Source organism: Prunus persica, chromosome G2 (assembly GCF_000346465.2).
Source record: "Prunus persica cultivar Lovell chromosome G2, Prunus_persica_NCBIv2, whole genome shotgun sequence".
In the NCBI taxonomy this organism is placed as follows: Eukaryota; Viridiplantae; Streptophyta; class Magnoliopsida; order Rosales; family Rosaceae; genus Prunus; species Prunus persica.
Window position 1 is genome coordinate 29,240,370 of NC_034010.1, and position 21,711 is coordinate 29,262,080.

The window sequence follows — 21,711 nt, forward strand, 5'->3', positions numbered from 1 at the left end:
TACCAAATAAATAAATAAATAAATAAAAAGCTATTAGCTTCTATTTCCTAATAGAAAAAGAGAACAGAGGCGCTAATGTATAAATAGAGGCCTGGAGCTTTCTTTGCTTAGCAGTTTGCATGCAACAAGACATACCATATAACAACCCCTTCTGCGGCCTTACATCTCTGTAAGTTATTAATGAAGCTCTAGATCAATCTAGGCCTTCAATTTGCTCTCTTCTTTTCGTTTATCTTTAGTTGTATTGGTTCTTGTCTTGATGTTCACAAGAAACTTTCTGTATAAAATACAATGTTAATGGTTGGGTACCTTGGAGACCAAGAAACTGATACATCAATTTTCTACTTCTTTGATGCTTTTCTTGTATGCTGGTTTTTCATTTACTTGTTTTTGTTACTACATGGTTTGGAGGGATTTTTTTGTTTCCTCCACTTGTTTTTAAACTGTTAAAACTATTAGTCAGAAATCTCCATGGTTTTCTTTCTCTTTTTAGTACAATGGAGGCTAGTATAATATGTTTTGATTCTCTTCTTGTGTGTAAATTTTTCGCCTTCTAATTGTGCTTCCACCGTTCTTTATAAAATCTGTTGGTATATATATTATCGAACAGATTAAATTCGAGGAAAAATTGTGTTTTCGGACATTCTGGAAGAATGCATCAAGCAACAACTTATAAGTGATTAATATGTTCACGTTTAGCTTGCATCAATCCAGACTAACATTTCTTTTCACATTTGGCTTGCAGGTGTGTGAAGTGAAACAGTGGTTTTTAAACAAGTTTAAGTTCAATATTAATTAGCAGTTTGGGAAAGATGGGAGCACTCAGTGACGAATTGGACTTTCTTCAACTAAGGCAACAACTGAAACAACGCATCAGAAACAATCACATGAAGGAATTGGGTTATGCTCCTGAATCCTCGGTTAATAAGAACAAATTACTTTCCGACGAGTAAGTTTCAGGTTTAGTTCTACATTTCGATTCAATACGATGCCTTTTTTTTTTTTAACTTTTAAATTTATGCATATGGTGCATTTATCTTTGTAGTTTTGGATCTTTCTTTGGCCCATCGCAATCCGTTATTGCGCAAAGAGTGATTGAAGAAAGCAAAGCATTCATGCCAGAGTTGAGGAATTTGGCATCTAAGTTCGGAAATTCCCATGATAAGGTATGTTAATAGAGAAACTGATTGCCACGTTAATATTATGCAAAAACCTGTAAAACCATGTTTCATGTGTGGTTTTTCATTTTTTTTCCAGGGTAAGAAGAAGCTAAAGAGCCCTGTCTTAAGCACGACCAACGCAAAGTCTGGTTTGAGATGTAAAAACCTTAAGGAGTCCCGGGATTATTCCTTCTTACTATCGGACAATGCAGAAATTCCTTCAACTTCAGAAGGAGGAGAGCCCCGACTTGTGAAAAATTCTCTCTCCAATTCAAGCAATAAAAGAAATCCGGTTTCTGCTATACACAGAGCTTCTTCGACGAATTTGAAATCCGTAAAGAGGCAACATTTGGAAGAGAAAGTTCAGTCACTGCCTGCAACAAGAAAAAAATTGGAAGAATCAAAGAAATTGCATCCACCTAAGAAAGCAAAACTGATGGCAGACAGTTGCAAAACAGCCTTGAAAACATCACAATCTTCAACAAAGCCGAACATAAAACAAGCAAAGCATTGTCTTGAGCCCGAGAACACAAAAGTAAAGCCAGAACAGAAAAGCTCTTCCTTGAAAAGATCACAATCTTCAACAAAGCAAAACATAAAACCAGCAAAGCAATGTGTTGAGCCCGAGAACACAAAAGTGACGCCAAAACAGAAAAGCTCTTTCTTAAAAAATCAGGTTCTTCCTCGCACGTTCACATGCATTTAACATTAATTGTCTACTTAATTATATTTCTTTCCATTTTATCTGTTATGAAGCTCTGTAACTAATGAATACATTGCCTTTGTTTGCTTTGAATTTATGTAGACCAAACGCCATTTGGAGGATAGTTATGATGATGACAATCTTGACATTTCCTCTGTGATCAAAATGTTTGGGTTAGATTTCTTCTCTCTTTGAGCTTTGATTTGCTTTATCAATTCAACAAATGATAGGCCAATTTTATTTATCTAACATGATATGATGGTCGTGATTTTTCAGACCTAAACGCAAACACAGAGAAGATGATGACGACGACGATGGCTGTGCCATGGTCTCCAGCTTTGCTGATATTATGAGAGAAGAGAGGAAGAGGTGAGTCACTGATCAAGTTTATCTGCTGTTTACAAATTTCCCATTAAATTTATGTCGTAATATGTAATTAGATTTGGTCACGCTCGTGTCATTATGTACAATAGTCATGTTTTGGCATGTTTAAGTGCAAACCCTAATTCAATGCGGCTCCGTTTTCGCAGTGCAAAAATTGCTAGGAAGGAGGATGAAATAGAGCGTCTCCGGCTTGAAGAAGAAGAGAAGGAGGAGAGATTAAGAAAAGCAAAGCAGCAGAAGCCGCGAGAGATTAAGAAAAACTGATATTGCATTCGGATATGGGATTTCATATTGAAGATATTTGGATTTCTAATTCTTAATGTAAATTGTCTAGTTGATATAAGAATTGAGACGTATTAGCTAATTCAAAATAAGTTGGTGGAGAAGAGAAGTGAACTTAAATAAATGCAACTAGAAGCAAATATACAAACACAATCTCTCTGTGCACATATACACACAACCAAACTCACATCACCAAGAACAAAACCCCGGGATTCACATTGAATAGAACCTAGTCCCTCCCTTTTTCTTCTCTACTTTTTTCATTCATGAAGGGGTTACAGAACATTTATGACAGCTGTGGTTTTTGAGCTCCTTAAGGCAGGAAACTTAACAATATAATTTTGGACTGACAGAGAAAAAGGCAAACAAAAATGAAACATGAGCATGTAAATGTATGTGAAGATGGAAGTGTACTACTGCCTGTCCGTCTCCAAAACCTCCGAGATACGAAAGCCTCGGAAGCTTCATCCATGGCAGCCTCTGGCTTCCACCATATGTTCTCAGTTCTAGTTTTCAGAGCCGATCAATTGGCTCAGTGCGGTCCTGCACTGCAAGCCGCTCTGAGACATCACAAAGTGATTTGAGATTGCACTGGATCAAGGCTTCCACAAAGTAGCAGGTCTCATCCTTAGTGTTCCCTTCAGGCACGTCAACCACAAATGACTCGATCACCACGGTCCCTGGTCTTCCATCAGTGATCTCTGGATGGAGGGAGATGATGGAAGAGTAGTTCTGAGGATAAAAACCCGAATAAGAATTCAAAGATAGGGTAAACTATGTTTATGCTGATTGTATAAAAACAGAACAAAACAATCAACAGCCAGAAAGAAAGCTCTATATCTGCCTACTAAACTCCAAAGACAAGGACTTCAGTCATGTCAAGTCAGGAGATTTGCTGATAGCAGGATCAGCTTTTGTCTCATAGGCTTGTCAACAAGCCCACTTTAGTCAAAATGGCAGTGCCCTCATTGCACATATCGTGAGGATGGCATGGTTAAGCCCTATAATTACAAGTATCAGAACTAAAATCCATAAACATCTTTTAAATGTCATTCATCGAGCTAATAACATTACATATCAACTAATCATATTTACTTTTGATTATCTGAAAAATAGTTAACTTGTACGACCACCATAAAGTGCCCAATAAAGAGAAAGGTGATGATTCCCGGATTGGACAAGATACTTGAATCAGTAGGATTAATGTCAATAACTGGATGCTAGGTACCAATTTTCAGAACTTTGAGATTGATAAATGAAATGATCAAGATACATGTTAATTTTAATTTTGCAGCACCAAAATTGAAGCCTGGCTTTTAGAAATATCTGTTTTTCTCTTTTTCCCTGAAAAGTTTGATCTGATTAAGTCCGACAGGGCCAGAAACTTCATATTAAATCTTTGAGAATGAGATAACCTGTAAAATTGTCTGCTCAGACACATGCAATTGAATAAAGGGAAAAGAGAACTATGTGCAAGATTATAACAAGGAAGAGTCTCCATACCCTAAGTCTGTGATCCCCACCAATAATTTTAATGCTCAGAATATGTTCATCATCATCAAGAAGTTCCAATCTTTCAGTACTAGTAGTGGCAGGAAGCCCAGACTTAACATCAACTTCTCTGAGACTTCCAATCTCAAGATTCCCCTGCACCACACACCTGCTGACAAATGGCTTATACTTTTGCGGTTGATCAAATCGTCTTACCAATGACCAAACCTGATGAGAGAAAAGAAAAAAGGATTAACCCACATTCTAAAAAGAGGCAAAAACTGCAGGAATATACTGCTCACAAATATTTACATATCAAATCTCCAAAGAAGTAGCATTTGCACCCAATATCTCTTACAGGAAAAAAAAAAAAAAAATCACTTTCGGTTATCCCTTGTTTCACAAACTAATTCTCAGTGAGGATGCCTCTAGGGCACACCCTATTCGTCCATTTGGTTGGAAACAGAACATTAAGAAGAATAGTAATAAACATTTCTAAGCTTTCTCTAAGTAAGCCAACTATTGCATGTTAATAATAACGAACATCAGGAACAGTGATAACAAGCAATTGAAGTTTTCTTTCTTGTTTCTATTTTCTCCTCAAGTTTCTCTGCAACTGCATACAGTTAGAGACAGTGACCTCATCGATCTACACCATAGATTAGTGTAGGCAGACACATTAATGACCAAAAGAAATACCACAGATCAAAATCAGATACACTCGAATCCAATCACACATGTCATAGACAAACTCTAAAGAACAAAAACAGCAAACTCCCAATTCCGCGTACAGATTACCCAACATCTAACTGAAACCACAAATCCCTATCTATACGAAAATCAACAGATACATACGTATATAAACACACAAATATACACACACCTCCTCCCTATACGTGACATATATGATATTAACATATCACCAAACGACCAATCTCAGATCAAACGAATACAATAAATCAAAAGACTGGAGCTTCATAGACCGACATATAAATGTACAAACGCATATATCCCATACATATACATGTAGAGAGAGAGAGAGAGAGAGAGAGAGAGAGAGAGAGAGAGGTACAAGATGAACAGGGGCTTTGATGTGCCTGACGAGCGTAGAGGTACACTGATGGTCTTTGGGGTCGTGCTTGTGATGCCTTCGAATGTATTCACCCACAATCCCACCAAACCCTGTTCCTCCTCCATTCTTATTCCCATTCATTTTCTTCTTCTTCTTCTTCCTCTGCTTCTTCTGAAACGATAACAATACATTCAATTAAAACACAAAAAAATGAACGACCTTGCCCAAAAAAAAAAAAATCAATCATTAAATAAACTGACCAATCAAGCGCAGACTTAGCTCCACCTTTCGTTTTCCGTCTGCGCTCTGCAATTAGGAGCAACAACAACAACAGGGAAGAGTACAGCTGAATACGGATTGATTCGGAGAGAGTCAACTCGGTTCGACTCGGTCAAACCTTGTAAGTGTGAAAGAGAGAGTTAGGTCTCTGAGAGAGAGAAGTGTATGAGACTCACCGCCATAGAAGAAGCACCTCACCTCAGGCCTCCCTATCATCCTCATCACCTATCTCACCTTTAATAATTTATTATTACTTCAACCAAAAAAATAAAGAAACAAAAAACTCCCCATTAATTAATTAATTTGCAATTTGTAATTACTTTTGTTTGTTATTGCAATTTGCTGCAATAAAATATATTTTTCCTGTTTAACAAATGCCCTTTCTTTTGAAGCATAACTATGAACATGCCATTCACCTGTCTGTTTCTGCGGGTTTTGTGTTTTTTTCTGACTAAATTGTCACTCCGCCGCTTCTTTATTTACACCTACCACCCACACAACCATTTGGATTAGAGAGGGGATTTGGTCTTGACTGCTTGAGTTACAATTCCCTTTTTCATTATGAAGTGCTATGAATTTAATGATTTGTCGTTGGTTAAGTTTCAATAATCCAATCCCCTCTCTCCTAATTCAATTCATCTTAAGTTAAATTAATGCTTACTATTCAATTCTATAATTAATTAAGAGATGTGATTTTCCCACTACTCTTTTCTCTACTTTACACTCTCTTTTGCATTTTAATACTTTTTAATCAATTTATTATCTATTAACTATAATAAAAATAAATAATACTCACATATTTGATAATAAATAAATAAAAATTGACGTACAAATACTTATATTTCTATTTATTTTAAACCAATAATATATTTTCTATTTGGTTTAGCTTCATTGGCCTTGTATGAATAATGTTTATATAGTATTATACAACATTTACTACATGCTCAACACTAGCCATGATCTTCTTTTTTAGTTTTTAACATCACAATTTCTGTTTGTTTCAAAATAAGTAACCGTTAGATGAGTTAATTTTGACTTTGGAAAAAAATATTTTGCGTTTTCTTTTCTGGAGTAATCAAAACTCAAAGAAAGACTAGAAAGTCAAGGTAAGTTTAAGAGCAGTATTAAGACTTCTTTTTTTTTTTTCAGTCGAGGTGTTTTTATTTATTTAAGTAGTTGCTCTCGAATCTTCTGCATTATCGTTATTTGTTAATAAATGAGATGGGTCCCGCGGGGCCCAAGGGAGGCCTTCCCTTTTGCACGCGCTTGGTAGCTGGCGTGCAAGACACTCTAAAATGGCGGTCCCCGCGAAGCCGAATTTGTAGATGTAAGTGCACGTGAGATTCATATAGCGTACAGCGCAGACTTACCTGAAAAGGCCGGGGGCTGTGGAGTCTGTCTGGAAACGGCAAAGCGCAAAAGAAAGAGGGCAGCATGTCTCTAAACAAAGATTTGAGAGTAACACTGACGCGCTCGCAAAGAGAATGCGGAAGGTTTTCTTTCTCGTTACTCGGGGTCGGGGAAGTGTGCGTAGAAGGTCAGCTGCATCCTATGCGTGCACGTGAGAAGAGTAGAAAAAAAGCCAACTCTCTATTTAATTTACGTGAAAAAAGTTGTCAAGTGTTGAAGATGGGTCATGTGTTATGCATCATCGATCGTATGGAAAAGAAAAGCGACAGTGTTTTATTATTTGGCAAATTGGCATGGGGGTTCATATGAAAATTGATTGGGTTGGCTCTGGGCTGGCTTATTCTCTTCAATTGAACCCTTTTGTTTTTGTCGGTAGAAACTAAAACGACCTCGTCTGACTTTTTGAACTCCATGTCATTCTTAATTAGGCTCAATTTTAAATTTTTGTATGAAAATGAATTCGACACAAAATGATAAGGCAGTAAAACAAAACGATTCATCGAGAGAGAGAAAGAAATTTGCAATGCTTCGAAATTAGTTGGCGGTTGGAGGTTCGCAGTTGGTTGCTACGGTTGCAATTATTAAAAAAATTAAAAGATGCCCAAATCAGGTTTAGCAAAAGGGATAAATTTATGGTCATTATTTTCATGGAATTATTGTCTTCTTGTTGCCAATATGGTCTAAGCAACTTGTGCAAACAAAACCCTATCCTATATAAAATGGTGTTCTTAGTATCCAGAGACAAAGCAGCTTAAAATATGTTGTTGGTATCCTCCTTCCTTCCTGCTTTCTAGCTATCTAGTTAGGCCAACATATATATATATATATATTGGTTATGTGATTGTGGAGAAAGTTGGACCAAACCTTTTTTTTACCTTCACTTGAGACACTTGTCAGGTTCTAAATTCCATGGTAGTAGTGTTGCCGGGATTCATCTTCTACTAGGACATCTGTCAAGCATGCAGCAAAAATGCAATATTGCATCAATTATTGAGCAACGCAAGGAATAATTTATATTGACTCACTCGGCACTGGCTAGCTACCTATAATAAAAATATTAATTGGTGATTCTATTGAGCAACACAAATTATGCTATGACATGGATCCGTTACTTATGCGCGATATTATTAATTCTTGTATGGAATGAGGAATCGAACTTTGATATATACAAGAAACGGACACATACGTTTTAGTTAATTAATTTAATTTACGTATACAAAATGTTACTCTTTTCTACATGCATATATAATATATAGCTTCACGAAGGTGACCAACATATCTAGATGCTTATCGGCAGAGCTAGTTTTACAAAACTAATTAATTTTAGGCAAAAAAAGAATGTGGAATATAAGATTACGTACACAATATATAACATGAATTGGAGCAGGCTATGTTGTAGCTGCAGCCAATGAAAATCAACCATGGTTGAAGTGATCCGTACTCTCACAAAGGTGGAGTATCAATTCTTGGATTTTTATAATATCCAATTATAAATTGTTAATGAGGAATTATTGGTATATATTTTATATATATATATGCAGTGTGACAATTAATAATAAATTATATAATTAAGCAGTCACACAAGTGGATCAAGGCAGCTGCCAGCAGCCCACTAAGACATAGATAATAATTTTATATATGAATGCCGATTGAGGTATTCATATGAATGCCGATTGGTGCGAAGTGCAAGGCAGAGACCTTTTCTAACTCAACTCAATTTTAATATAGGATAGGAGCTTGCTTTTCTGACTTAAATCAGTTTTCCCCAGAAAAGTTGCACACACTTTTTATTTATTTATTCCCTTTATATATGTCATCAAAGAAAAATAAAAATAAAAATAGGGTTTGGTGTGGCTCATGATCTAGGACTGCTAAGTCGGGTCCCCTGTGACCTGTCCAACATCAATATCTAAGAAATATCTCAGCCAAAAGCAAGTTTGTCGACAGAGAAAACTTGGCAACTTGGATGCTACAATTTAAATCAGCCAATAATTATTTGTGCAAGAAAGAAGCTTAATTTGTCGGATAAAGTTAATCCAAACTATTAATTGGATCATTAGTTCAAAAGTTTTACATTATTCATCCAATTATACCATTAGAACAACTGTTGGCTGCCTTATAATAAAGAAAAGAAACCTCTGAGTTATGTGGAAAATGACCTGATGAGAAGATGATATAAGACTGCAGCAACATTAATTAATGTATCCGTGACAATTTCTAAGAAATTAGATAAGTTGTGTGTGTGGTTACTGACTCATTAGCAGCTACAGACCAAACACAAACTACATATATATATATATATAATGAAGTAGAGAATTGTGGCGGATTGCATGCATGCATTTTCTTCAAGAATCAAGGCTTTTTTTCATCCCTTGATTGATCTGTGTAGCCCAAAATGGAAAAAGGCGAAACAAAACAAACTCAAATCCTCATCTACACGGCACTTGATCATTGACGAGGAGTGTTGACTGTTGACTATTGAGCAGCCCCTCGGTTGATCTGGACATATACAATTAATCTTGGCATTATTATTAATTCATAATGTTGAATATTATATTGGAACATAATTATATATATATATATATATATATATATGCAGCTGCAGGTAAATATGGAGTAAATAGATGTGTGGTTGAGAATAGATAGATAGATAGATGATCTACATCACGTTTCTCCATCTATCTTCAAATTAAGTCTCATCTTGTGATTCAATCTTATCTTCTGCAACCTTTTGGTTTTGGCCCGTGACCTTCAAAACTTTGGACACGGAACAGAAGAGAGCTGCTTGGAATTGAATCATATGCTTTTCTCATTTTCTGGTATTCTTGTTATGAGTTTGGGTTTTGAAAGCAAAATTCCTGTTGATTCAATTCAATATTCACTGCTTCTTGCTTGCTTATGAAGCCCAATAAACCTCTCAAATCAAGGACTTCACATCTCCAAGCCCAACTCATTTTAGACATGAATGAAACAAATATCACATATCCACATCAACAATGTCGAAAGTAGCAAATGGGCTTTACGCAAGCTCCATGATTGACATTGCAGGGCACCAAACACAAACTGTCTTTCTTTTACATTATGTATAATATCTATATATAGCTAGAAACAAGAGCTGGAAAGCATATGCGCTGCACTGCATGGGCGGCACCAGTTTCACTGACAGACTAAAATAACAGTGAAACTCTCTCTATGCTTTCGTTTTCTTCCTTCTTCATCCCTACCAACCTCTAACTATATATATATATATATATATATATATAGAGAGAGAGAGAGAGAGAGAGAGGGGGTACTGCCGTAAGGCCATAACAAATACTGGCCTTAATTCATTTCCCTAATAATTCTTAATTATTATTTATGCACAAAAGCTAGCTAGAGCTAGCTAGCTAAACTGATCTAGGTAAGTTACTACCAACACCCCAAATTTGAGCGAGTGACCTGCTTGAAGAAGAGGCTTTTCTCCACCGGGCGAGCCTTAACAAGAAAGTTAATACTTCCGATGGGTCATGCAAAGAATAACAAGCTTTGGTGTCCTCCTTTGGGGTTGAAGACACAATTATTGGAAACCCTTGTCCTCTACTTCGTATCACCTGCATGCATATACAACTAATTAATTATTTGATTATCCACATAATTAATTAAGGATGAAAATTAAATTAATTTGTTATACCTTGAAAGCATCTTCATCAGTTCGATCGTCCCCGATGTACAATGGGAGGACATCGCTGGAATTGCTGAAGCCTAGAGTGTCAAGCAAATATTCTAGCGCATGACCTTTGTTCCATTCTATGGATGGTCGTATTTCCAACACCTTTTTACCCAACGTCAGGTGAAATTCCGGATACTTTCCAACAACAGACTTCACCTTCTCTTCTAATATCCCATAATCCTGCAGATCGGATCCCATCAATATAATTAAATGAACAGTCCTTAATTACTGATGATTAGCTTAGCTGGACCTTGCGAAAATGTCTCATGTGATTGGCTTAATCCTAAAAGAAATTAGAATTTCAAAGATTATTCGTAAATATTACCTCTTCCCGGACCTTGCGAAAATGTACAGAGATACAGAATCTATTGTCCTCTACCCTTGCACCCTCTACTTTTCTGGTTATTTCCTCCAACTGTGTTCTTATCTGCAGTGCCAATTAACCACATTAAGTTAATCTTTTCAAAACTAATAAGGCTCATCTTGCAAAAACATGAAAGCTAACCTCTTGGATTGCAGGAAGAAATCTTTTAGCAGGTTGAAAGAGAACGTCACTGCCCTGCAAGATTAATACAAATATACTAATTAATTTGTCATTATTAATTCAGGCCATATATATATATATATATATTAATATGAAGTACCCCAGATAATAGAAGAGCAATTGACCTTTATATCCATGGCAGTGGTGTGGTTGTTGGCATCACAGGGCCTTAGTGGCCTTGGAGGGACCATTATGTCCATCCCATGGCTGCCAGCGTAATATACATTACTTAACTGTACAAATTCTTTAACCTGCATATTTAATTTACCACCAAATTAAAATGATTATAAATAATAATAAAAATACCCTGCGCTCAACACATTGATAATTGATTATTGATGACGAGCTTTTTTCATTACCTTATCTCGACTCCTTCCACTGATCACTGCTGTTGGAAAATACTTGGCAACTTCCCGTACCGCTGCACGCATCTGCAGTACCGTATTGTAAATATAAAGGGGGATTAATTGGGTGTGTATATGTATATGTATTATATTATGTAGAAATCTAGTTGTGATTGAGAAATCAAAAACTGTATTACCTCGTCAGACATGAAAGCACGATCAGGATCATCAACAATTGGTGAAAGGGTCCCATCGTAGTCTAGAAAGACAACAATCCTCTTCCCTTTTGCTGCTTTCATCATCCGATCAAATGAGCCTAATGCAGAAGGGTGCTCGACCTAAACATTTATGAACCCCGAAAGAAACAAGGTCATACAGATGAACCAAGTCCAAGATGTGAAGATGATTTTTTGTAAATTATATAATTTATGGAAAGTATAAAAGAACGTACCACCCATGAATTATAAGCTAAATCTGAGGGGATAGGTTTATTAGGGTTAGAAATATCATGCAGGTCTGAGGTGATCGATGCTAAGGAAAGATCACCACTGTTCTCGTCGTTCTTAATTAATACTTCTGCGATGGGTTGCACCTTCTGCTTACTAGAAGCTGATGATCTTTGGAGTCCCATTGCCTGGTTCAGCCTTGCAAAGTTTGTCATGATCATCACCTTGTCACCTTGTCACCTTGTCACCTTGTCACCTTGTCCTTGTGCTGCTTCAAATTAATCAAACTTCCCTTCCCTGCAAGTTTGTCATGAAACAAAAACTTGATCAATTCTTACAATTTTTAAATAGAAGAAATAAAATAACGTTTAAATCCACGGTAACACTTTACCAGTCTACCTGATAAGCTCTTGCTCGTGGCCCCAGAACCCATTAGCTTAGCTTCCAATAAAATTATTAAGTCAAAGTCATTCACGTTATCCTCCCTTTGTTTTTGTTTTTTTTTTGACATATGACAGGACTTGACACTACCCTGGCCCCTCCGGTTTATCAACTAATTAAAAGCTTTTTCTTTTTCTTTTTTTAATGCAGTTCATAGCAAATGACATGATGTTGTATATGACTCACTAAAACATTCTAAGATTCAATGTTTGAAACTTTGAAATCATTGTTTTCATATGACTCACTAAAACAACAGGAATTGTCATTTTCACACATAAAATAAAACTGCGATTGTAAAATTGGTGAAAACTGTATTCTTAAATGATTAGGCCATAGACTTTGAAGAATTAAGTATTTTAGTGAATTAATTAAGCATAATGGAACAAACAGAGGAATCAGGATCCGATGAATATCAAAAGTTAAGGTCGTTTTCGGATAAAACAACTTTTTTCTTTTCAAAGGGAGATAATGTACTTTTCCAGATATATTTCTGAGAGCAATACTTGATAGAAGCAACAACAAAACAAGAACAAAGGCCACTTCGCCATTTAATTAGTGAAGGATATTAGATTTGGTGACTCGACATTACATGTAAAATCTACCATGGTTTGTCTCGGGGGGGAGTCATCAATCAGGCTGATTCAGATGCCAAAGACATCGCTATCTCTAGCTACGACAGACCTGTTTTTCTGGGCCTACAATGTCAAACTTAATTATAACAATTATTTTATAAAACATATGGTTGGCTTTTCTGGGCCTACCCTAACTACCCATCTAGCCTCATTCCAACTGATCACTAAACAACTAATCAATGAAACTGAAACACTAATTTTTAATTATCTAATCATAATACAATTACTCACTCTCAAGAACAACACAACCTGAACCAACCAACATACATGGCCCTAAAGAACAAGACAGCCAACGTAAACTTCAATTCAACAGTGGAAGCTTCATAGAGAGAGAGAGAGAGAGAGAGAGAGAGAGCAGTACTAATGTTACTCGTGAAAGAACATGCATGCATGAATATAATTAAAATGAACATGCATAAATTAGGCCTTCGCTTCTTTTGCAAACAAGACCAACTCCTCCTCCTATGTTAAAACAAGCAACAGAGGTTGTTGGACCTGTACTTCTCCATTAATTTCCATGGCAGCAGAAATTAAAACAATTGGAAACAGCCCACAGATACCAGTGGCACACGTGTATCCACAAATTGACCTGTCATTTAAAACTTTCATGACAAATTAAAAAATTTAAAAAAAAACCATATGGCAATTTTTTTGAAAAACCTTGAGCCCTTGACTTTCTCAACCGAAAGATCAAAGTGTTGGAAATTTGGGGAAATCCATGGATACCAACAAAAAAAAAAGAGTGTAATTAATAGTTTGATAGGAACTAAAATAAATATGATAGAAAAAAGTACAAAAGAACAAATATAACGTGTCGATTGGGGAAGTAGGTGATGGAGAAGCTTCGTTTGTGTACACAAGACACGACACGTCTAGAGGCACAGTTTGGATTAGAGGAAAAGGTACCACGAAGAAAGTACCACGAAGTGAAATTAAGTGCGGTATAATAATGTTTAATCACATAAATCATACTTATACGACAAAAGCAAAAGCAAAAGCAAAAGCAGGGTTGTTAAAGTGAAAAAGCACTGGTCAATTCATATGACTTTGTGAGTAACCCTTTTTGTGAAGGTCATATTATCTGTGTTTTCTTGTTTTTTAGTGAGAGGAAAAGGAAAGACAACAATAATCACAACAATGGGTTAACTTAAATTAAATATTCTACCATTCAAACTAGAAACTTCGCCTGTGGTAACTGTCGAATAATTAAAAGATAATGGACCGACCAACCTTATTCTATTGTTTATAATGAGTAGACAAAACCGTGCAACTATTTCAAAGGCAGGAAATTGACCCCCCAATAAAAACCGTGATCGGTCGACCAAAACAGAAAAACAACAGAGGTTAACTGTTTTTCAGGTACGAGTCATTTCATGGGAAAAAGGGCAAAAAGACTCGCTAAAGGGGCCCCCACCCTAACAGAAAGTCGGTGAACCTTAGAATGTCCACCGTCGACGTGGCAGACCGCACCGACGTCGTATACGTGTCGAAACTGCGGTTCTAGAGGCCCTGTCAACTCGGTGGATAGTTGTGTTGTGATTGTGATCCATATCTGTGTGAAACGGTGACCCAGTTTCATACGTATAGTTGGGTGAAGTGGGCCTAGAGGCCCAGTCAACTCGTAGGCCCATGTCGGGACACGTGTGGGTCGACAATGAACGCAAACTAAAAGTAGCGCGTGAGTGTCATGTGCACCGCCTACGGAGCCCACACGAGCTCAAACTCTGGCGAATCAAAGTCACCTTGTTCTGTGTCGCGTTTGAAAATAATAAATTCAATTAGGAGGTCAAATGAAACGAACGACCACCAACCGCTTTCTCGTTTCGCTCGCTGAGTTAAAAACCCGTAAAAGCCGAATAAATTTATTTAATAACTAATTAATTTATTAAGCAGAAAAAAAATTCGGGAAAAGAAAGAAAGTGCAGGAGGAGATTGTGTTGACATAGCAGCAAAAGCACAAACATGCAATAATGAATTTGGTAAGAAATATTTTCATTAAAGAGCACAAAAATAAAGGAGATTGAATACAAATTTTGTGCAATCTAAAATATGTAATGAAATTAAAGTAGCGGAAATGTAAGCAAAACAAAAAGGGAACTCACCAGAAAATGGATTGGACGTGGCTGCCTGCCTTGACGCTTAGTGAAGAAATAAAAAGAGTTGGGAAAGCTGGAGAGAGAGAGAGAGAGAGAGAGAGAGAGAGAGAGAGAGAGAGAGAGGGTTGAAACTTGAAGGACTAACGTGAGAGATTTTGAGAGAGAGAGAGAGAGAGAGAGAGGAAAAGTGAGGGAGGAGGGGGTTTTAATTTATAGAGGGAGAGAAGGAAGTGGTTTAATTGTAAGGAGACCTGGATGTTTGCCACATGCCATACATGGGTTAACAAGTCTCCCATCGCATTACATCTTTTCTCAAGTTACTCAAACAAAAACAAATTACCTGCATGGACCAAAACAGGCCCAATTTGTTTTTTATTTTATTGCTATGACTGTCCTTCCATTACATCTTTTTCTTTTCTTTTAGTAAAAAATTACATATTTGAATTTGGTCAATTGGTCATGGGTATAATGAGCGTGTTTTTTTGCAACCAAATTTGAACGATCGTTTAATTTAAGGTAATTTAGACGATGGTTACTTATTAGCTCATGTTCCTATTTGGTTCCGAAAGCTACCAAGATCAGTAAGTTATTAATGTTAAAATTTTACTCAATAAAGTCCTTTATTTACAAAGAAATAAAAGAAAAATCACGAGGTAGATTATAGAGACAAGGCTTGTTTGTTTAGACGCGTATAGAAATGAACAAGACTAGCTAGCAATGGCATACACACAAATATAAAAAGAAAAATCAACAGTAATCTTTTCTTTTTTGGTAAAACTTAATTAATTAATAAATCGTATTCGTTGTGTATATATATAGAAATGAACATTCCTTTTAATAAAATGTGATAATAAAGTGCCATTGCTCACCATAATTTCTAAAGCGGTGATCATTGTCTTGATTGATTGGTGCATTAATGATTAATGTCACCACCATGACCATGTGGTCTAACTTCTATGTGTGAACTAGCGACTTTCAGAAAGTTCGTCTTTTTTTACCACCACCAAGTCATGCAATGCTCATGGTGGTCATGGAAATCCCAAACCACAAAAACCTCTCTCTCTCTCTCTTCTCTAGTTGTTGCCTAGCTCGTCCGTGTCCGTGGAATATGTACAACAAATATTGATCCAGACCAGACTCAAACAACTGAGATGGCAATCAATTGAAAGCAAATGCATGCACATTGATTAATTAATTAATATTCATGATGCATATATGATTCTTTTTAAAAGAATATAAATTCATGATAAATATATATATGCATCATTTAGAAGATTAATTTTGGCATTCACCGTGGTGGCTTGTTCAATGTCGACACCAGAATTAAACAGAGAAAATTGTTAATAAATCAGTATCCATATAGATAATTACAGAAACAGCCCTATGGGCTATGGGTTACCTACCTAGTGTCTCTCACAGTAGTAGACTGACTGACCTAATAGATTTGATTTGATTTGTAAAGAAACCAGAATGTACTTTGGCAAACTGTTGATCAGTGGCTTGCCTTCTCCTCATTTATATCTTGTTCTAGAAGGGAAGAGAATATAAGCAAAGTTCTTTGAATATGAAACCTGCACCACATGGTGGAATTTTCGTATGAAACTTCCTTAGACTTTATGTTTCTCAAATTGCGCGTATTGCATGGTGTTCGAGCCACATGCTGATGAAAATCAACCCAAAATTAAATTGGTCCTAATAATATAAAGATTCTCCGTCTCATGCAGGGCACTCAAACTCCTTCGTGTTGACTCCTTGCATGTAAGTTGTAACGCAGTAATAATAATTAGTCAAAGTCTCCTTCCTTCCTTACAAACCTTGACACAACCACACACTATTTTTAGCTAATTTTTTTATTCTCTTGCTTTTGTCCTCTGTTCTAAAAGATTGATAAGTTCCCATGAATTCAGTACACCATGTATTTGAATAGCAGATGAAAGAATATATGCTGCTACTGCATTCAGTCAACATCTAGATGGGGTTGGTTGGGGTTTTTCTTTTTCTTTTTCGTTTTGTTTAAGAAGCAGAGCAGCATTGGAGGAGACTTCTATTATTGTAGCTAGCATAGGTGTCTTTTTCTGCTTGGCAGAACTTGGTCTCCTGAACAAATAATTTAGCTCAACGCGTATTGGGCTTTTCAAGAGAAACATCTGCTATGTGAATGTGCAACACGAGAAAATGTTTGGCTATGTGAATGTGCAACACGAGAAAATGTTTGGGTGTAAGGAAAGATATTTCCACAGAAACAGGGAAAGATGAAATTATCCTCTTTGCCAAATCATAACTAGTTTAGGATCACAAAACTAAACATGTAGTAAATGTTACTCTAGAATGAAATATGTAACTGTTGAACCATCCATCCACATGATGCCAAGGAAGAACCATGAACATCCCCTTCATTTTTCAAAAGCTATATTATAAAACTGATCTTCAGCGAGACCAGTCATGAGTATACAAAAGTTTAACTGTGCTGAGACCCACGAACCTTCTTCACTTTCCACAAAATCCCAAAAAACTCTGGTATCACCTGCTAGACAATTGCTACAAAGCATGTACACTTGCAACAGGCTAAGCAAAAACAAAAAGGGTTAGCAAAACATAATGCACAACCTATCTGGATGATGGGGTATTATCTTCAGCAATGTCCGCAATTTACTGGTGGGTTATAGCATTAGTTTCCTTGGCTAACTTGGTATGCACCACTTCCTGAAACATTTCTTTCTCCATCCCTCCATCTGCTTCTCTTGCCGAGGCACGTTGAAATATCCCTTCCTTTGTTTTCCCACCATTCTCTGCCATTGGTGCCTCATCAGCTTCTGTTATCACCTGAAGGAGTTCAGAAGGGGTAGCTGCTGGATCCAATTCCCAACAACCCTTTGGAGCATTGGGTGCTTCTTCACCTGTAAGCAAATGACTAGGGACCTGATGAGAGAAACGGAACATCTCTTCTTTAGGAATCCACCTCACTTCCTTGGGGTCCATGTGCTTACGGAACACTGTTTTAAAACCAGCAACCTTACATAGAGGAACAACACACACACCGCGTTCCTCAGCAAAATCATCCAGCACTTCCACCATGTCATATTTGTGTATCACTGCATCAGGGGTGTGCTGATTCCAATCTGGCGACCAATTTGTATATAGTGCCCAAACTTCACTCCTCGTAGGAAATATGCGAATCACCCCTCGTCTGCTTTTTGTCCAACTAACCTTGTTTGAGAAAGAATTTAAAGTGTCATAAATTTCATGTCTGCCAGGCCTGAAATCCCCGCAGGTTTTAGTAAAACCAGAACGCACCCAGTCCATCGGACCCAATTCACTGTTGCTTCTTGAGTTAAGCCAACTAATCCGCATCTTAAATGGCTTCAAGGAAATCAGCTTGTGAATTCGAGCATAATAACGAGGCATCCCATCATCATCATATGCAGCCCAGACTTGGTCATCTCCAAAGGACCTTTCAGTTCGATCCAAGTCAAAATTATGAAAATCAGGATCTGGCACATTGATTGACACTGGTGGCGTTGCCTCTTTACCAGTACCACTCTTTTTTGCTGTGTCAACATTTACCACAGTCTTCTGTTTCTTATTTACTTTCACCTTCTCTTGCTCTTTGTTTGCCCTCTCTGCTTTAGTTGCTGAGCTCTGCCCGTTGAGCATCTTGCAAATTTCAGTTCGTGCCTTCCAAATCAGAATTTTTTTCATTTCAGGATATGGCAACTCTCTTGCGACATTAAGCCTATCGTATGTACTAGATAAACCATAAATTCTTTTTGTTCCAACATTACCTGTACTTAATTCAGATACACCTCCCAAGTCAGCACCATCACTTCCCTTGGACATTTGATTAGCCATGCCTCCTTGATATCCATTCAAATGTTTATCATCCATTCTTTTCTTTTTCAAAGAAGGATTTCCCATCAAATTTTTACTCCTCTCCCATTCAGCGATTGATTGTCTCCGCTCTTGGTCTCTCTTCATTTTCTCACTAGCCTGTTGGGCCGCACTCACAGCTGGAGCAGCAGCATGACCTGATGCAACCGGGCTACCCACACCATTCATTTTGGAGAAAAAGCCCTGTTTGAAGTTTGTCCTATTGAACGAATTAGGACCTAAAGATCCCCCAGCTCCCAAATTTTGAGGTACAGTGCAGTTTCTTCCAGAACTAAATGAGTTACCACCAGCTGCATGGTGTCTTGAATTCTGATGCTGCTGGGAAGAAGAGGTACTGGATGACTTGAAAACACTCGGAGGTGGAGCTTGTTCTATAGCCATGAAAGTCTTCTGACAATTAGGGCAGACTAGAACGTGATTTAGATAAATCCTGAGATACTGATAATGTGTTTGGCACCGATTGCAAAAAGTCCAAAAAGTAGCGGTGTTTCCATATGAAGGTGACAGGGTAGGACCACGCTGCGCCCTAGCATTTGAGGTGGCACTATTCATAACATTTTGAAAGGTATTTGCACTGGGTTGCACTGAATGACCCCTAGTACGGGATAGAACTTCATGTTGAAAACCTCTCTTGTGGTTATATGCTAGTCTCTTAGACTCGTCTGATAAAAAACTCCACGCCTCTGAAACCAACTTAAATGCGCCTTCTGCACCAAGAGTCTTGTTTTTATCAGGATGAAGCATCAGAGCCAATTTCCTATACTGTTTCCTAATCATCTCATGATCCGCAAAAGGAGTAACACTAAGTATTCCATACCAATCCACTTCCCCATTAATTTTATTCTCTGCAGCGACGTAAACATCCAGTATTGTCAACATTTGGGAGAGACCCTCAAGCTCAGGATATAAATTGTGAGCCTTCGAGGCAAACTTCTTGGAAATAGCATAATTTTTTTCTATAAACTTCCTCTCAGCAAGTGCCTTAGCCCTGACTGCATCATCTTTATTGCACTCCATATTTTCCTTAAGTAAGAGTCTCAGTTCTTCCTTACTTGACTGGAATAGTAAGCATACTACAAGAAAGTGGTCATGCCTACAGATGTTAAGTACCTGATCCAAAGAGAAAACAAATAGATCGCCTCAAATTCTGTAACTAGATCAATAACAAAACATTGCCCAAGACAATTATGTTAAAAACCAGAAATTCAATGCAGAAACAAGACATTCATATAATAATAAAAAGCATCATTTGAACACCACTGAGTTTTTGAACCCTCCCCCGGCAACACAGAACAAAAATATGTCACTTTTATAGGCAGAAATAGATGATGGGCCAAATTAGCTTCAAAACTACCAGAGATTCTTAAGATGATGGAAACAGAACAGCAAATTATAAGATTTGTGGAGCTCAATTCTCCTCCAAAATCCCTCCCTTTCCACTTGAGCCACACACTTCCCCTTGTAACGGAACAAAAGGTTCCACTTCATTACAAAGGATAAACATGCGTTTTCATCAAGACACTTGGACCTACAACAGTAGTACTCCCTAACACAACATTTCCCCCACACTTCTCAACAGATCTAATCTAAGCAACTTGTGTACTGCTTGAAGTTCAAGCCATAAGACATTATTAAAACCTTATTACCAGATAATTTATGCCGTGATACTGTGATAAATACAATGACAAACAGGGAAAAAGACAAAAAATACATTAACTAGCTTCAACGAATGCACATTTCTTATAGTAATATATTACGAAGGCATATCTCACAGAGAGACACGGCCACAAAATGCAACGAATCAAAAGCCATCATTTTATAATAAACCCTTCAACATAATCCCAAAACTACAAGAAGGCGAAAGGCCCAAGAGAATAATTATAAGAATTTATCAACTGGGTAGACTCAAAGTTTTTAATTTTATAACAAGAAGTTTGATGTGGCTTCACAGAAGCAGAGGTTTTACCGGTCAAGTTTCAGTACCAACAACCGTCTGAACTTCTGAACTGTTTTGGGTCGGAAAGTTCTGGAATTCAGTACTTCAAAATACAAACCCTATCTTTGTGGCATTTCACGAAATTGAGCAACAACAAAAAACCAGAAAAGCAAGCGACTTTCTAAGCAAAACTGAATTAAAGAGAAATAGTGATTACCCCCACCGCATACAACAAAGAGAAGTCTGACTTGAATTTGAATCTGAGAGGACCGTCACCAGGTACACTGACCTATTAGGCAAAGGCCCCTAAAGGGACATGAGAAAATTCTTAATTGCTCGACTTAAAAATTGAAAATTAGGGAAAAAGTAAGAATGGGTTTGGTGCCTCTAGTATTGTTTGTATATATATTGGTCTGATTTCAACCCAAAAAAGATTAACTAGGGTTAAATTTTAACTTGGGATTAGGTTTACATTCCCATATCTTAGTTGGATTGCGTATGCTATATAAGGAAATTAAAAATAACAAATTAAGAGAGATTCCAAATTTAAATCACTCTTTCGTAGATCTATAAAAAAAAAATATATAAAGTTAGATATGTGTTGGATAATTGGATTGTTTAGAGGGAATCTCGATGATACGAGATAAATTTTATTGATATACCAAAAGAAACGGAGGAGACTTAGCGCCATACCCGTACTACAAACATCAAAAACAAAACAATCTTGAATTTTACGTAGTTGATTGAACTAATAAAATACGTGACTACCATATCATCCTTAATTCTAAAGTTTGTAACATTTTTAAATGCAATGAGGGTACACATAGTATTTTATATGTAATAGTAGGGCAAAACAAATTATCTTTTCTAATATGCTTTATTATTATTTATAGT

At 36.9% G+C, this 21,711-nt stretch overlaps 4 protein-coding genes across 11 annotated transcripts; 1 reads left to right on the top strand and 3 right to left on the bottom strand.

Moving 5' to 3' along the window:
- LOC18784631 (protein spt2) lies at positions 813–2,719 on the top strand. The gene is made up of 6 exons (XM_020557461.1): positions 813–949; positions 1,046–1,166; positions 1,258–1,836; positions 1,966–2,036; positions 2,140–2,232; positions 2,394–2,719. The coding sequence occupies exons 1-6, from the start codon at positions 813–815 to the stop codon at positions 2,509–2,511; spliced, it is 1,119 nt and encodes a 372-aa protein (XP_020413050.1). The 3' UTR covers positions 2,512–2,719.
- On the bottom strand, positions 2,631–5,614 carry LOC18787418 (abscisic acid receptor PYL8). 4 transcript variants are annotated; one of them, XM_020557580.1, is made up of 5 exons: positions 5,570–5,614; positions 5,353–5,489; positions 5,093–5,263; positions 4,033–4,248; positions 2,631–3,261 (listed from the first exon to the last, which is right to left on the bottom strand). In XM_020557580.1, the coding sequence occupies exons 3-5, from the start codon at positions 5,231–5,233 to the stop codon at positions 3,043–3,045; spliced, it is 576 nt and encodes a 191-aa protein (XP_020413169.1). In that variant the 5' UTR covers positions 5,234–5,263; positions 5,353–5,489; positions 5,570–5,614; the 3' UTR covers positions 2,631–3,042. The 4 variants fall into 4 exon arrangements, with proteins under 4 accessions (XP_020413169.1, XP_020413171.1, XP_020413170.1 ...); XM_020557582.1 differs by having other exon boundaries at positions 5,378–5,599; XM_020557581.1 differs by having other exon boundaries at positions 5,093–5,260; positions 5,353–5,599.
- Positions 9,832–15,386, bottom strand: LOC18785051 (probable trehalose-phosphate phosphatase 4). 4 transcript variants are annotated; one of them, XM_020557579.1, is made up of 10 exons: positions 15,000–15,386; positions 12,855–13,486; positions 11,830–12,121; positions 11,576–11,716; positions 11,394–11,465; positions 11,160–11,285; positions 10,996–11,049; positions 10,816–10,917; positions 10,452–10,670; positions 9,832–10,371 (listed from the first exon to the last, which is right to left on the bottom strand). In XM_020557579.1, exons 3-10 carry the CDS (start codon positions 12,043–12,045, stop codon positions 10,168–10,170), a joined length of 1,134 nt encoding a protein of 377 aa, XP_020413168.1. In that variant the 5' UTR covers positions 12,046–12,121; positions 12,855–13,486; positions 15,000–15,386; the 3' UTR covers positions 9,832–10,167. The 4 variants fall into 4 exon arrangements, with proteins under 4 accessions (XP_020413168.1, XP_007219839.2, XP_020413167.1 ...); XM_007219777.2 differs by lacking the exon at positions 12,855–13,486; XM_020557578.1 differs by lacking the exon at positions 15,000–15,386 and having other exon boundaries at positions 12,868–14,751.
- On the bottom strand, positions 17,245–21,170 carry LOC18786388. 2 transcript variants are annotated; one of them, XM_020556136.1, is made up of 2 exons: positions 21,035–21,170; positions 17,245–19,991 (listed from the first exon to the last, which is right to left on the bottom strand). In XM_020556136.1, the coding sequence occupies exon 2, from the start codon at positions 19,896–19,898 to the stop codon at positions 17,643–17,645; it is 2,256 nt and encodes a 751-aa protein (XP_020411725.1). In that variant the 5' UTR covers positions 19,899–19,991; positions 21,035–21,170; the 3' UTR covers positions 17,245–17,642. The 2 variants fall into 2 exon arrangements, with proteins under 2 accessions (XP_020411725.1, XP_020411726.1); XM_020556137.1 differs by having other exon boundaries at positions 20,848–21,170.